The following is a 14,014-nucleotide window of genomic DNA, read 5'->3' as shown; positions in this document are numbered from 1 at the left end:
ATATACATAAGAAATCCAAGGAGTTTCTCAAGTTGCCAAAAGAAGTAAAACAGAAGTACAGCCGAAATTACCCTGTTTTAAACGGTTATATTAATGGAGAGAATGAACTTACTGTTCATTAATCACCTGTACGTCATTAATCTTCCAGGTAAACACAGATAAATCTGCATGTCACTAACTTTATAGGAAAGCATAGATCATCTGCACGTCACTGACGTTTCTGGAAAACATAGATCTGTACGCCACTAACTTTATTGGCAAACATATATCATCTGTACATCACTTCATATGGTTTGTCTTGAGAAGTTTCTCTAACAGCTATGGAATGTTGGAATATGAATACAAAATTTCTGACACTAAAAACTAACTGATCTCCACAAAATTGGATTGCACCTCCCCTTCCCCTCCAGTGGTTTTACAGCAAATGCGAAGACTTAAAACGCTAAAACAGAGATTCGATTCCCGTGCTGATGTCGATACAGCAGAGATAACCAATTGTGTAGTTTGGTGCTTTAGCTTTCAAGTAGCTTTGTGCGAAATTCCAAAACAAACAAACAAACCAAAGTTTGGTGCTTAATAACAAACAGTTTTGATACAGAGTTTTTCCAATGGAATGATATAATTGGTTTCATATTATTTTTTTGTTCTTAATTTTAAAATATTCTCTCGATCTGATTCCATAGACTATTTCTTTCCTTTCTCAAAATTGTTAAAATTTCCTTTTGACAATAATATTCAAACAGAAGTGTCGTGTGATTAATGTTCAGATATCTAGAAGAACAATCAGATTTCTTGATTTTAAAATCCACATTTCTTGCTAATATTACAATTCCTCTTAAATAAAAGTAAAACTCATTTTCAGATGTTTAAGTATATTTATTTCCATTCCTATAGCCAGTTTTCAGCTCAATTCAGAGTTAATCCATAACTTTCCTTGCGTTTTTTGAAAACGGAGAAAATTGTCGTAGGTAAGTATAATATTTGTACACCTTTGCCTTGATCTGGATCTCGACCATGAAATCAAAGATGTTATTGCAGTGACAAATGAAAACTCTTATTTTCCACCTGAAGAACTCGCACCGGGATTGAGAAAGAGGTGTCTTGAATGTATTTCAGCGATTCTGACTTTATCTAACCGTCTCCTAAAGGTTCTGGCAAAAGCTTTAGGTGAGTTGCGTACATTTAAAAGCATTCTTCTGGGGATCCAACTTGACATCGTACTCTATTAAAACTTGCCCACATTCTAGTTTCGTTTTTTCCCTTCAGTAATTATAATTATGTGCAACAAAATATTTTAAAAGATTAGAACAAAAGAATTGTGTACATTTTATTAATAATAGTCCCCTATTTGGACATTTCTTACACATTAAATACAGGCGTAGATGAATATTTTTTCTTGAAGCGTCACGCATACCAAGTAGATAAAAATGGATCCTTCCGAATGTTGTATTATCCTCCTGTGGGAGATATCAAACATCCTAATGTTGCTTGTTTTGGAGAACATGCAGATTTTGGAACCATAACGTTCTTGTTCCAAGACGATTCTGGGGGAATGGAGGTGAGGGTACTGAGAAAAATTATACAAAATAGACATTTTTATTATGATTTTATAGATTTTGTTTAATTTATATTGAAGTTCATGAATCATGTAACAACAAAACAGTTTTACTTAATATTACATTCGTAATTCGAAATGCAGGTCAAGTTAAGGCCGCTCTATAAGAAATGGTCCACACTCATCAAAAATTCATCCAGTTAAACTTTTCAAAGCGTATCATAAGGACCCAACTGAAAATATCCAAACTATGAAATTAAATATTCCTTAGAAACAGATGGTCAAGAATAAACAGAAATAATTAACCTTTTTTAAAACATAATAACTTAAATCCAACGTACTTTTACTTAAAAGATATTACCCGAAAAGGCTTAGCGTTAATTATTTTTCCTTGCTAATCCACCAGGCAAATTCCCTCTAAGGATACTCTCTAGGCACAAAGGTGAGGAGAAAACAATAAACCCAACAATAATGGCACTTGTAACAAACACACTTACTTCTGCTCTGCTGTGCCCCTCCGCTGTATCAGAGACTGGGTTATGAGCTTTAAAGACTAAAATTAAAGACTTTAAAAGACAAAAAAGTTATAGTTACTAGTGGGTTTAATATTTAAGTCGTGATACAGATGTCTTAACGTTTAAAACTTTTACTATCTCCTAGTTGAAAACTAAGTCAGGAGAATGGATCCAGGCAACTCCAATAAAGGGCACTGTTATTCTTCTTGTTGCAGATTTGATGTCCATCTGGAGCAATGGACTATATCCAGCAACAGTGAGTAGATAATGTTCGATAATCTTTTTTATTAAAATATCAAGCACCAAATAAATGTGCAATCTCTGACTGAGGCATGTTTCTATTAATTTTTTTTTCGTATTGAGACTTTTAACTGTGTTTTGGAAACTCTCGTCCATATTTTTAGTTTTGTGACTGAAGAATTTGTTTTTACAATAAAACATGTTTTCAGCTAATATGCTATCAATGGATTACAGTCAACGTTTTATACTCCGTTTTCAATAAAACCAATATGTTAACAGCCTGATCAATATGAATTGAAAGAGCACGTTCTCTGTACAAAGTAATTACTGTGAGACATATTGATTCTAATGTGTTTGTTCATTTTTGAATGTCGCTCAAAGCTACGCGATGGCTATCTGCGCTAGTCGTCCCTATTTTAGTAGTGTAAGACGAGAGGAAAGGCAGCTAGTCATCACCACCTGTCAATACTTGGACTATTCTTTTACTAACGAATAGTGGAATTGACCGTCACATAATAAAGCCCCCACAGCTTACTGGGAAATATGTTTGGTGTAACAGCGATACGAACCCACGTACCCCAGATAACGAATCGAGCGCATTAGTCACCTAGCCATACTCGACGTGTTTTTGTGATTTTTGACTAGTTTTAGCTTACTAAATCTCCTACCATCTGCTCTGCTAACTAGAATAGTTATTGCTACCATTATAATCTTGTAAAGTTCATAAAGAGCTATAATTAGAAAATTTAAACCTCCTCGACTGCTCCAAATGTGACACCTGAATACTCATTCATTCTCTTAGTTGGTCTCATTTACATTTGTATGTCTTCAAGGTTCGGCCTGTAATGAGCTGTAGAAGGTTTAATACTCAATATCGATTATTTCTTTTGATTTGGGGTCAATTGCCGAAAGGGGATGCAATTTGAGTATTTTCTGAGCTAGATCTTTTTGTTTAGTTCTCCAATGAAACTATCAACAGCTGCAAATTCGGTGGCTCATTTTTTTATCGTATGGCGTCTCTCTTATAAAATTTAGTTTTAACTACAATCTAGAGCTCTAACTGACGCCGACTGCCACATTTCAAGTTTGTGCTTAATTATAGCAAAGTCCCTTCGGGCTATCTTCTGTGCCCAAGGAGGGAAACTGAATTTCTAACACTACAATAGTAAATTCAAAGACTTACTGCTGTCCCACTGGGAGGTTTCTGGTAGCGATGTCACCAGAGCATTGAAAATAATGAGCTCTGCTGCTTTTAAATAATCTAACCTGGAACTCTTCAACACATCTGACACTTCTTTAACAGCACGTCAGAATACAGTCCACGAATGTCAAGTTGCGCCAAACATTGAGGTGCGATTTGTCTTATTTTCTGTTCCACCACAGAATACTTGTCGCTCACGGCGGCGTTGCCATCATATCCTTTACCAGCCAGATCTTTGACATCAACTCCTTGTTTTTTAACCTCTAAGCATATAGGGTAAACGATCTGCATCGAATTCTAATCAACTCCTATCTGAACTTCCGAATCATTAAAATGTCGTAGTACTAAATGCGGGTGAAACACATGTTGGTTGTGCACGTCTACAAATTACAGTAGTCTTGAAGCCCCTTCACTGTCTTCCTCAAGCTCATATTTTTCAGGTATGGTGCATTCACTTAGATGACGGTGATGTTGTTTGACGAAGCAGTAATTTGAATAAAAATGATTCACCTTGTACTTAGCTCTCATTTGAAGATACATTTAACCAACTTTTTATGTAACATAAATCCATCTTACCCGTGATGACTGTTCTCCTTTCTGCTGTACCAAAACATACATTCTATTTTGTTGCACTTTACAGTTTCATCGACTGCTTGTTCCAAATGATGAGGCCGAAAGACGACGTGAAAGAAGTTCCTTCGCCTATTTTGTTGTTCCTGACAAGAATGTCACAGTGGAGCCACTCCACAGCACGACTTCAACGATTCCATTAAATTCTTCAAAATATATTAAAGAACAATACTTTAATTCAATCATATAACGAAATTTTGCTTCAATTTATTCGGTAACGACTATATCTTCGGTCTTATGGCATACCATAATCAAATATTTACTTTCCCTAATTCCTTGTTTTTTGTACTTCTAGTGTTTACATATCTAAATATACACGATTATTTAAGCAAGTTTGCTCAGAGTTAAGCACAAAGCTATACAATGGACTATTAGTGCTATGCCCTCCACAGATATCGAAACCTAGTTTCTAGCGGTGATTCCGCAAATATACCGCTGTTCCAGTTTTGCTCATAAAAAATACAAAGTATGACTACACTGTGAGAATGGTTAAGTTACCTGATGAGGTACAGCTCAAATAAAGGACATCCATTATAAATAACCTTTATTCGTAACGTTCACCACGTTTCTTACCATAAATTTCTCAACTTCGAAAACGGGAACTCCATTTTCATAGCTCAATAGTAATATTTTTTGGCATCTAAGATGGCCTTATATTGTTTCCGAGGATTATAATGACCATCATAGAGTTTCCATCAACAGCAGTGTATTCCTAAGTCTAACCGCAGAGTGTGCATAATAGCTTTAAGCCAAAAAAATAAAAAAATTGTATTCTCACACTTTGTGTTTTTATTGCAATGTTTGCCTGAAACGTAGAACCAAAGTTTTATTTTCCCACCCATTGTTTAAGAAAAGTGTATAGGTTTAAAAACCAAAACAAAATTAACTTCTCTACAGCATTTATAATACATGGTTGACATGGTGTATTGTCTAACTTTTTCACATGATAACCATCTTGAAGATACACATCACTTTTGCAATAATCACCCGCACCACTTCTGCAGTTCCTCCATCACCTGTTTTTGTTTGTTTGTTGTTTTTCCATCAGTTATCTCCTGCTTTCACACCAGTGGATTGCGATTAGAAATGTAACCTCACTCATTAGCTTGTTTAACCTTCCCTTACAAATACTACTCTCACTAATACAGTAAACTACAACCAACCCATCACACATTGAAAGTACCCTACTTTCATTTATTTTGTGTGACGATTTTCACAGTTGGACTTAACAGTCTAATTAGCTGTATTAACATAATTCACAGATAACAGAGATGCTGTCTTTAGTCACGCTTTATTTTAAATATCAGTACCAAAGTTCTGCAATTTTATAAAATTTGTAGTTAAAGACCTACAAAACTATATAACTAGAAAATATTTTTTGGACGTCGTGGTTAGTTAGATTACGGCACTTAAACTCATAATTATACAGAACTTATAAATATATCGTCTTATTGAACTAACTGCTGAACTTCTTTTAGCACTTGAACTAACTTTAATTCTTTTATTAGTAGTTTTAGATTTCATTTTATAATTTTGTGTGAAACTTATGAAAGTACTTTACTATATAAGAATGAAATAAAACCAGTTATGGATTTTCAATGTTTGTATTTTGTGTGTACTTCTTATGAAAGTACTTTACTATATAGCAATGAAATAAAACCAGTTATGGATTTTCGATGTTTGTATTTTGTGTGTGTGTGTGTGTGTGTTCAGAACTTTACAGCTAAAACACAAAAGGGTCCAGTCACTACTGATGACTAAGCAACAAGCTTTAGGACTTAACAGTAATTATATTGTACTTAAGCATAAAGGTACACAATGGGCTACCTGTGTTCTGCCCATGAGTATTGAAACCCACTTTTTATTGTCGTATGTTCATAGACATACTTCTGTGTCACTATGGAGCCTTCTAATAGTGAGATTTGGAGATTATTGCTGAAATGGCCATAACTGAGACAACACACTGTGCAGATTTAAAAATCAAAACAGAACTGATACGCCATAATTCCAAAGTTTCTAATATCAAACCGTGTACATGAACACCACATGTACTTGTTCAAGAGTAGAAACTGTAATGTTCATCTAATAATGAATAAATGTTTCATATAAAGTGTTGCAATACTGGTATTATCTATTACACTTTTCAATAATACAAAATGAGCTTTTAATATTACAATAGGTATATTTTAAACACAATATCTACACTTTGTCCACTGGGAAGGACAACATATCAAGAGCTTTAAACAGAAAAGTATTAAGATGTAATAATAAGATCTCTTATGAATAGTAGGAAATTCAAAGGATTTGATGCATTATTTCTTTTTGGTGTATTTAATAAGTAAGAGGTAAATAAAACAAAATTGGAAATATATTCCTTCAAACTTCTTAACTGAATAGAGCTTGAACTGAAATATAGTAAACAGGTTTTGAGTGAATTTGTTTTCACTTTCATCATTTACCTTATCTCAGTTAAAATTTGTTTCTTCTACTGTGATTTTATATAAAACACTGGAAACATTAAGTTTATACATACAAGTTTTTAATGAAAATTTCAAAAGAATTATGCTGGTACAAATCCAAACCTCTGTCAATTTTAAATACTGCAAGACAGAGAACAAAACACTACCAAAATAAATAGGTTACCAATAAATACAAAAACCATTTTTTTGCCATTTCATTTAGTTAATAAAATATTATGTATATTAAAAAAAATTTCTAGGCCCATAAACTCATCTTTTCAGGAGAACAATGAAACCATTGCATCACAGAATATTAAAGCCTTCTAAGGTTAGAGGAAGGAGTGGAAAAATGGGTTGGCCTTTCGCAAGATGTAAATGTCCATAATCTCCTGACTCAGGAGTTTGACACACAGCTAACCATGTTGAATAACAACATGAAAAAAATAATTTACCATAAACAATCACATGACATATCATAAAGCTTGTATGGAATGGATGGACACAACCTCAAAGCTGTGCAATGAAGATTGCTAGCCAAATATGTACTGCTAGATAACATACGGCAGTGAGATTTGATGATGGTCCTTGCAAGTGAAAAAATTACTGGGAAGAACAACAAACACACAACCAATGTTTAATGGTTAATTTGTGTAACTTCAGTTTCACTGAGAAGTGATTTAATAGACAAGTAATTCTGTACACTGTCATACAGAATGTTATCCATCCATCCCATACAATAATTAATAAATACTTCGTATGTGGTAGGTTATAACAAGCTTATGATTTTCTATGCAGAGACCTCCCAGTCAACCCCTCCCAACAACCCTAATGGCTTAAGAATGTGCAGTATATTTCAAATAGTTGATGATCTAATCAAGTTCCATGCTGTTCCATTCAATACTTGGAAGCTATATACAAAAGCATTAGGAAAATTTCCAATTTTGACTGAGGTCATTTCATTAGTGCTACTAAGGAGTATGAGAATCATGATAAGTTTATGAAAAAATAATTGGTGAAAGTTCTATGTATGCATGCTATGTTAGTTGAAGTTGAGACTTATTTCTAAAAGATGGCAAGTCATAATTAGCAGCAACTACAATGACTACAAAAACAACTGAAATTTCCCTAAATAAACTAGAAAAAGCCTGGTCAAGTAAAATCAGTTCTATCTCAAGGTACAAACAATTTCTCAAAGCAAGTGACAAGACAGTTGTTATCAACATAAAACAAGTTCACCACCTACAGCAGAACACTAGGGAATCATATACGTATTACTGTTTACATACTACTTAATCTGAAGTGCCTTTATATCCGTAACTATTATATTACACATTTTCAAAATGGAAATAAAAACGTTTTATTACATAAAGACTTTATACACAAAAGTACTGACTTAAGAACAACATTATTTGAAACATTTGAAGTTACTGGAAGTACCTATCTTTTTTGGAATATGTTATTGGTTTATACCATCAAAAAATACTTAATGAAAACCAAAATTCATTTTTACAGTTACTGATTCTTATATACACCTCTTAAACTGAAATACGCATAAATATTCCAGTTAAGGCACTTAAAATTATACAACGGAAAACTAGTTTTGCATTCTTCCTATCAATACTCTGAAAGTTTTGATGAACTATGCAAGTACTTGACACTAGATGGCCCCACTTCAATAGCACAGTGGCTGATTCATCCCATTACAAACAGTAGGGCAGCAATTTTAAAGCATTTTAAAAGATTCTGACAATACATATAATCTCTACATACAGACCCAAGGTTTGAACTGATTTACACTCGACCTGACCTCACATGATTAAAAGAGAAAGAAAACAAACAAACATCTTTATGGTAAGAAGTACAAGAAAGGTATGACAATGATATCAAGCTAACAAACACAACAATACTAAAAGGTAAATATCTATTAATACAATACAAGCTTGAATGTACAGTGCCTACAAATAAAGCAAGTTTCCTTTTTGGTTAAGACTGGGTCACTTCTTCAAGCGAAAAATAAAAACGTCCACAGAAAAGTTAGTGTGCCTGCAGCCTCTGTCTGTACATTAGTATTTTCGTTTTCTGACCTGTTGCTTTAGTACAATGGGAAATGTGAGACTAAACATGTATAACTAAACTACAGTTTTGAGAAACTTAAATGAAACAGCAGTGTTTAAGCATTATTGGATAATTAATGCAAAAGGTAAAGAGTGCACTTTATCTCTCTTTAAAATTTCAGTATTAATACATCAGTGACACAGTTATCAAACAGTAAAATCTGTAACCAAGTCTCTCTCACTATACTTGTATATATACAATTTTACTGTAGATACAAAATTATCCAACACATATCTAAATAAACTGAGCATGTATTGTATTTCAGTCTTCCTAAATGCTGCCTCGGATCAGGTAAAGTCTATTTACAACATGGTCAAACCAACAAATCCAAATGAAGCTGTATTTTACGGATAAAACACACAGCCTCTCATGACAGTTTTCATTTATCTACACAAGCATTAAACCAAACTTAATCAAATAATATACCAGGTAGGTCTCTGCAATGGAACTATTAACAAAGTGGCCCATCACACAATACATGGTAGTATGTGAAGTATTATATAACACAGATCAGGAGAAAGCTGATGATCTGTACAAACATTATAATGCTATTCCTACAATGTTGACTAATTAAGACTTCACAATCAATGCAACATAAGCCACTGTGAGGCTGTTAATGTATAGGGAATAACAGAACAGATTTTACAGCTAAACATTTTCTTAAACTGTCAGGACACTGTCAACCACATACAAAATTAGCACAAATATACAGGTTCACAAACAACATAGCAAATTATAATTAGACGGGAACAGTTAAACGAGATTTAATATCAATATGTCTGTGAAACAAGCTGTCATTAGACAGGTGTTAATTACATCTGTAAAACAAGCTGTCATTAGACAGGTGTTAATTACGTCATAAAACAAGCCATCATTAGACAGGTGTTTATGATATCTATAACACAAGCTTGTATAGACAGGTGTTAAACAAGATGCAAGAACCAGTATGTCTGTAACGTTATTATTAGAGAAGTGTTCTTAAATGATATACAAGACTTAAATTCCTTTCTTATCACAAAAGTGATAGAAATTTGGTCAGTAAAATGTATATGAATTATGAATTATCAAGTACATAGCTAACCTCAGTCCTCGAGAGCTACAGTTACTGGTCACAAAATAATTTCTATTCTTCTGTTCTTGAATGCTGGCAATTTGAAATGTTAAAAACTTGGAACGGCAAAAAAACTTTTTTTTAGTATCTAATAATTCATAAAAGCACCCATTCAAAAACACAGAATTTTACTACTACTATGGTAAATACATAATGGTAAATAAAATAATAGCTCAGAAACTGTTACATATTGGTCCCCTTGCTGCCTGCACTGGAAGTTAAGAAAACAAATCAACACTTCAATGAATTTTTCAATATAACAAGACTAATATCTTTTTAATTTCTAAAACAGACTAGAAGGTAAAGTGATACACAAATACAAATTTTACATGAATCAGAGATAAAAACTCTTACACGGTACAGTAAATTACCTACCTTACTTTATGAATGTAAATTTCTTTTGCTTTGTGTTATATAAATCAAAAGTTCTAGATTACATCTGCAAAAAGCATGTTTTAAATATGTACATGGACTCCTATGCACAAAGCACAGTGGGCATAATTACAGCAAAGTCATATAAAAAAGAAAAGTTGAAACTATACGAAACTTTGTTGGCAATCTCTCAAATTTAACTAAAATTCTAATAATAAAGGTCTGAAACAGTAGTGTAGTATATTAAAAAGATGGTTCTGAAACCTTACAGACATGAATAAATAATAAGAAAAACATTTCCAATAGATAGTTATAAGGAAAAAAAAAAACATTTGAAAAACTTTATATTTTAGATTAACTTAAGTGTGTGAGAAGATGTCTTCACTATGAGAAACATTATAAAAAGAAATGTAATTTAACTCAAAATTCCATCCATTTTCTTAACTGTCCACTATTTCTATCATACCAGTTCTGGGATTCTTTAATAAAGGTTTTTGAAATTATAATGCATATATAAAAAAATACCATTAGTAATAGACAAAAAATAATAATAATAACGGTAGGTATCACATTTTTTTTTTCTTTCAGTAAAATAACTAGAGACCAAATAATTAATTTATGATGTCAAAGTTTTGTGTTGTCATTGATTTTTTTTTTTTTTTTGGTATCTTCTCTTTTTGGCTTTTAAAGTTACATTTTTCATGGACCTGGTCTTAACAAAACCGACACTTTCTGCAGCAATGGGGACATTAAAAAATACACAACTTCTATGATTAAATTCTAATCAAAATAACACAACACCATAGTAATACAAAAACCGGGAAATGTATGAACCGTAATACTGGCAACAGCAATACTTAGTGTACCAAGGTGTGATTGATAGTTTAAATCTTTCTATTGGACATCTTAAGAAGAGCCACACTTCTTTCTTTCAGTGAAAAACACTACAAACAACCACAGCCACACATATAACATTTGCTTGTCAATCACCCAATATGCTATTCTATGAAACTAGTTCTGGTTGTCAACCACAAATACACAATATGGTACTAAGTGAACTAGTTTTGGTTATCAACCGTACACTCCATCATAGTGCTCAATAAGTTTACTAGTCAACCACACATTCAATACTTTACTCTTTATAAATTAGTTTCACTTGTCAACCACAAACTCTTTACTAAAGTAATTATATGATATATTAACAGAGTTAATGTCAATAAATGACATGCACAATTAATATTAAACTGCTGCTAACCTACAGAAAATTTGTGACAAACAATAAACTAATAATTATAAGAGTTCCAGATACTATACATGAACGTAACTGTACTTTCATAAAAACTTGGTTCACATTTAGCTTACTGTGTAGCAACTGTAAAATTCATCCCCATATGATAAAACAAAAATACTGTTGCCAGAAGTAGGGAAATCAGTTCCCCCACCAATCGGTCCCAGATCCATAATTTCCTCCAGTGGTTCCTCGGTTAAACGTGTTGACAATCTGATTGGGCCCACAGCAAGGAGTGACAATCTGACTGGGCCCACAGCAAGGAGATGGAAAGCCATTGGTTACCAACTTTCGTGCTCCTCCTCCTTGAGGATTGTGAGCATTAAATAATCTGAAATCTCGACCACCAAAGCCACCAGGCCCATATCTAATATGATAAAGTAATCCTTACTAACTCACGAGCATTGTATGAAAAGTCTTATATGATTTTTTCACATTTAAAATAAATGTACCATTGTTTGCAACTGTTCCATGATAACAAATTTTAAACAATTTAAAATTATGACTTATTCTGCCATTTCTTTTAATGAGAAGTTTAGTTCATAATTGAAGCATTTTTTAAACGTTTATAAGAACTACAGACAAAAATGTAATGAATGCAACCATATTTTCAGATTAAATCGCCTCACTGAAAATAAATAGATGTTTAAAACAAAAATGTTAGAAAATGACAAAATAAATTCTAAAACCCTTCTGGGTTAAATATTGTTGAAATAAGAAAAATTTCTTATCAAATTTTTGAGTACTTGATATCTGAAATGTGTTCTGCAGTTCCAATGGGAATAAGATAAAAGTACCTGCACTTCCTTCTATAAAAGGTCACACTGATATTCATTAACAGTTCAAAATATGAACTCTTTACTTATTACTTCAAAAATTTGATTGTTTATTCCATTTTTCTTTATTTGTCATATGTAAAACATATTTAAGTATGCCTAAAATTATCAAGCCCTGTAAACACCAGAGCAACAAATTACAATTTTCAGATTTGTTCAATACATGCAAGTATCTTTTTTAAAATAGTATCACTTTTTTCTTAGATGATGAAATCTTCTAAAAGCTTCAGACAACTAATTTAACATATTCATTACCTGTGAATGCACATGTGCATCAGCAAACACATTTAAGCAAATGCATGTTATTAGATGCAGCATGCATTAGAAGCCAGTTCTGCTGTGAGAGCTCTGGTGTGGGAGTCTTCCCCCCCCCATACCAATTTTATTTGATTGTAAATTTCATGTTTGACTTTTATAAAATGGATAAAAACAGTGCTCCTTCAAAACTTGTGAAACAAAAGAATTCAGAGCTCAACAGAAACTTAATTGACTGATTGATTGATTTTGTGTTTTATGGCACAAAGCAGCTAGGCCCTCTGTGCCAAACTTCCAGTAAAAAGATAAAAATTAAATGTAGTAAAATACACAAAAGGAAATGAAGGTAAAGTAAAACATTATTGAAAAACAGAAAAAGTATAAAACCAATGTTGACACCTAGTCTACAACATTAGGAGAGAAAGCAGAGTAAGAGAAGTTGTAAAGGACTTTCTCCAGCAAAATGGTAATGATCATAACCCACCAGGAAGACTAACAGGTAAGTACAAGAACCATCATCAGTCACCTGAAGTTGGTCTTTCCAGTCCTGGTTCCAGGTTGTGTCATTATGGCCAGTACTAAAAGGTAAAGTAATAAAAGTGTTAAATGACATGCAGCAAAAGTGTAATAACAACTCGCCAGGACGACTAATGGGTAGTTCAAACAGATAGTTCAAACAGCAGCATTAGTCACCTGAAGTTGGCCTTTCCAGTCCTGGTGTTGAGTTATTTAACGTTCTGGCCATTTTACAATATCAAATTGCACTAGAAAGATTGAGACTCTGAAAAGGGAACCACAATTAAAAAGATGTAATGAATAAATATCAAACACTTAAATGAGGTTAAAAAGATTAATGGCCATTAAAAAACTAAACTTTATCAAGGTGGACAGTGTCACCATCACCAATAACACTGTCCAATGTTACAGACAAACCCTGGGACAGAACACGTTTAAAATAGTGCCATCGTTGAGAGTCATAACGATGGCAGGAAAGTAAAATTTGGCTTACAGTGATTTGAGTGTTAAGCAAACTACACAATGGTGCATCAGTTCCAGATAAAAGAAAACAATGAGTTAAAAAACTGTGACCAATGCACAGTCTAGTTGGAACAACTTCCTCCTTCCAAACCTTACAGAAGCTAGACAGCCAAAGCCCAATATAGGGTTTTATTTGAAAAAGCTTGTTGTCACATTGCTCACTCCAAGTGGACTGCCAGCTGGCACGGAGGCGAGCCTTGAATACAGGACCATAGTCCATGTACAGAATAGGCACAGTGATGATAGTGCCAGAGCATATAGATTTAGCTGCCAGGTTGCAAGCACATTCCCGTGAATACCAACGTGGCCTGGTATTCAGAAAAACTGGATAGAAGTAGATGTTAATGAAAAATGGGCTTGTTGGTTTTGAATATCAGCGAGAACAGGGTGTGAGCTAAC

General features: G+C 33.3%; 2 protein-coding genes across 4 annotated transcripts in view; one reads left to right on the top strand and one right to left on the bottom strand.

Moving 5' to 3' along the window:
* Positions 1 to 1,432: 1,432 nt before the first annotated feature.
* Positions 1,433 to 14,014, bottom strand: part of LOC143243990 (ATP-dependent RNA helicase DDX3Y-like) — a 54,812-nt gene continuing 42,230 nt past the window's right edge. For 2 of the 3 annotated variants that reach the window (XM_076487901.1, XM_076487899.1), the window contains exon 16: positions 6,664 to 11,853. In XM_076487901.1, the coding sequence (XP_076344016.1) occupies positions 11,628 to 11,853 (226 nt within the window). In that variant the 3' untranslated portion in view covers positions 6,664 to 11,627. Of the gene's footprint in view, positions 1,568 to 6,663; positions 11,854 to 14,014 lie in introns of those variants that run through there. The other variant, XR_013024837.1, reaches the window with a different exon arrangement.
* On the top strand, positions 1,442 to 6,193 carry LOC143243991 (uncharacterized). Its single transcript, XM_076487902.1, has 3 exons — positions 1,442 to 1,558; positions 2,216 to 2,326; positions 4,152 to 6,193. The coding sequence occupies exons 1-3, from the start codon at positions 1,442 to 1,444 to the stop codon at positions 4,329 to 4,331; spliced, it is 408 nt and encodes a 135-aa protein (XP_076344017.1). The 3' UTR covers positions 4,332 to 6,193.

The sequence above is a fragment of the Tachypleus tridentatus genome, chromosome 2 (assembly GCF_004210375.1).
Source record: "Tachypleus tridentatus isolate NWPU-2018 chromosome 2, ASM421037v1, whole genome shotgun sequence".
Classification (NCBI taxonomy): Eukaryota; Metazoa; Arthropoda; class Merostomata; order Xiphosura; family Limulidae; genus Tachypleus; species Tachypleus tridentatus.
Note: the sequence above shows the minus strand (reverse complement) of the source record. Positions and strands in the feature narration are given on the sequence as shown.

Excerpts from the sequence above, each read along its gene's own strand:
- LOC143243991 (XM_076487902.1), top strand. The coding sequence starts at position 1,442 with ATGTTGTATTATCCTCCTGTGGGAGATATCAAACATCCTAATGTTGCT. Across the intron at positions 1,559-2,215 it reads ACGATTCTGGGGGAATGGAG|TTGAAAACTAAGTCAGGAGA; the intron begins GTGAGGGTACTG and ends ACTATCTCCTAG. Across the intron at positions 2,327-4,151 it reads ATGGACTATATCCAGCAACA|TTTCATCGACTGCTTGTTCC; the intron begins GTGAGTAGATAA and ends TGCACTTTACAG.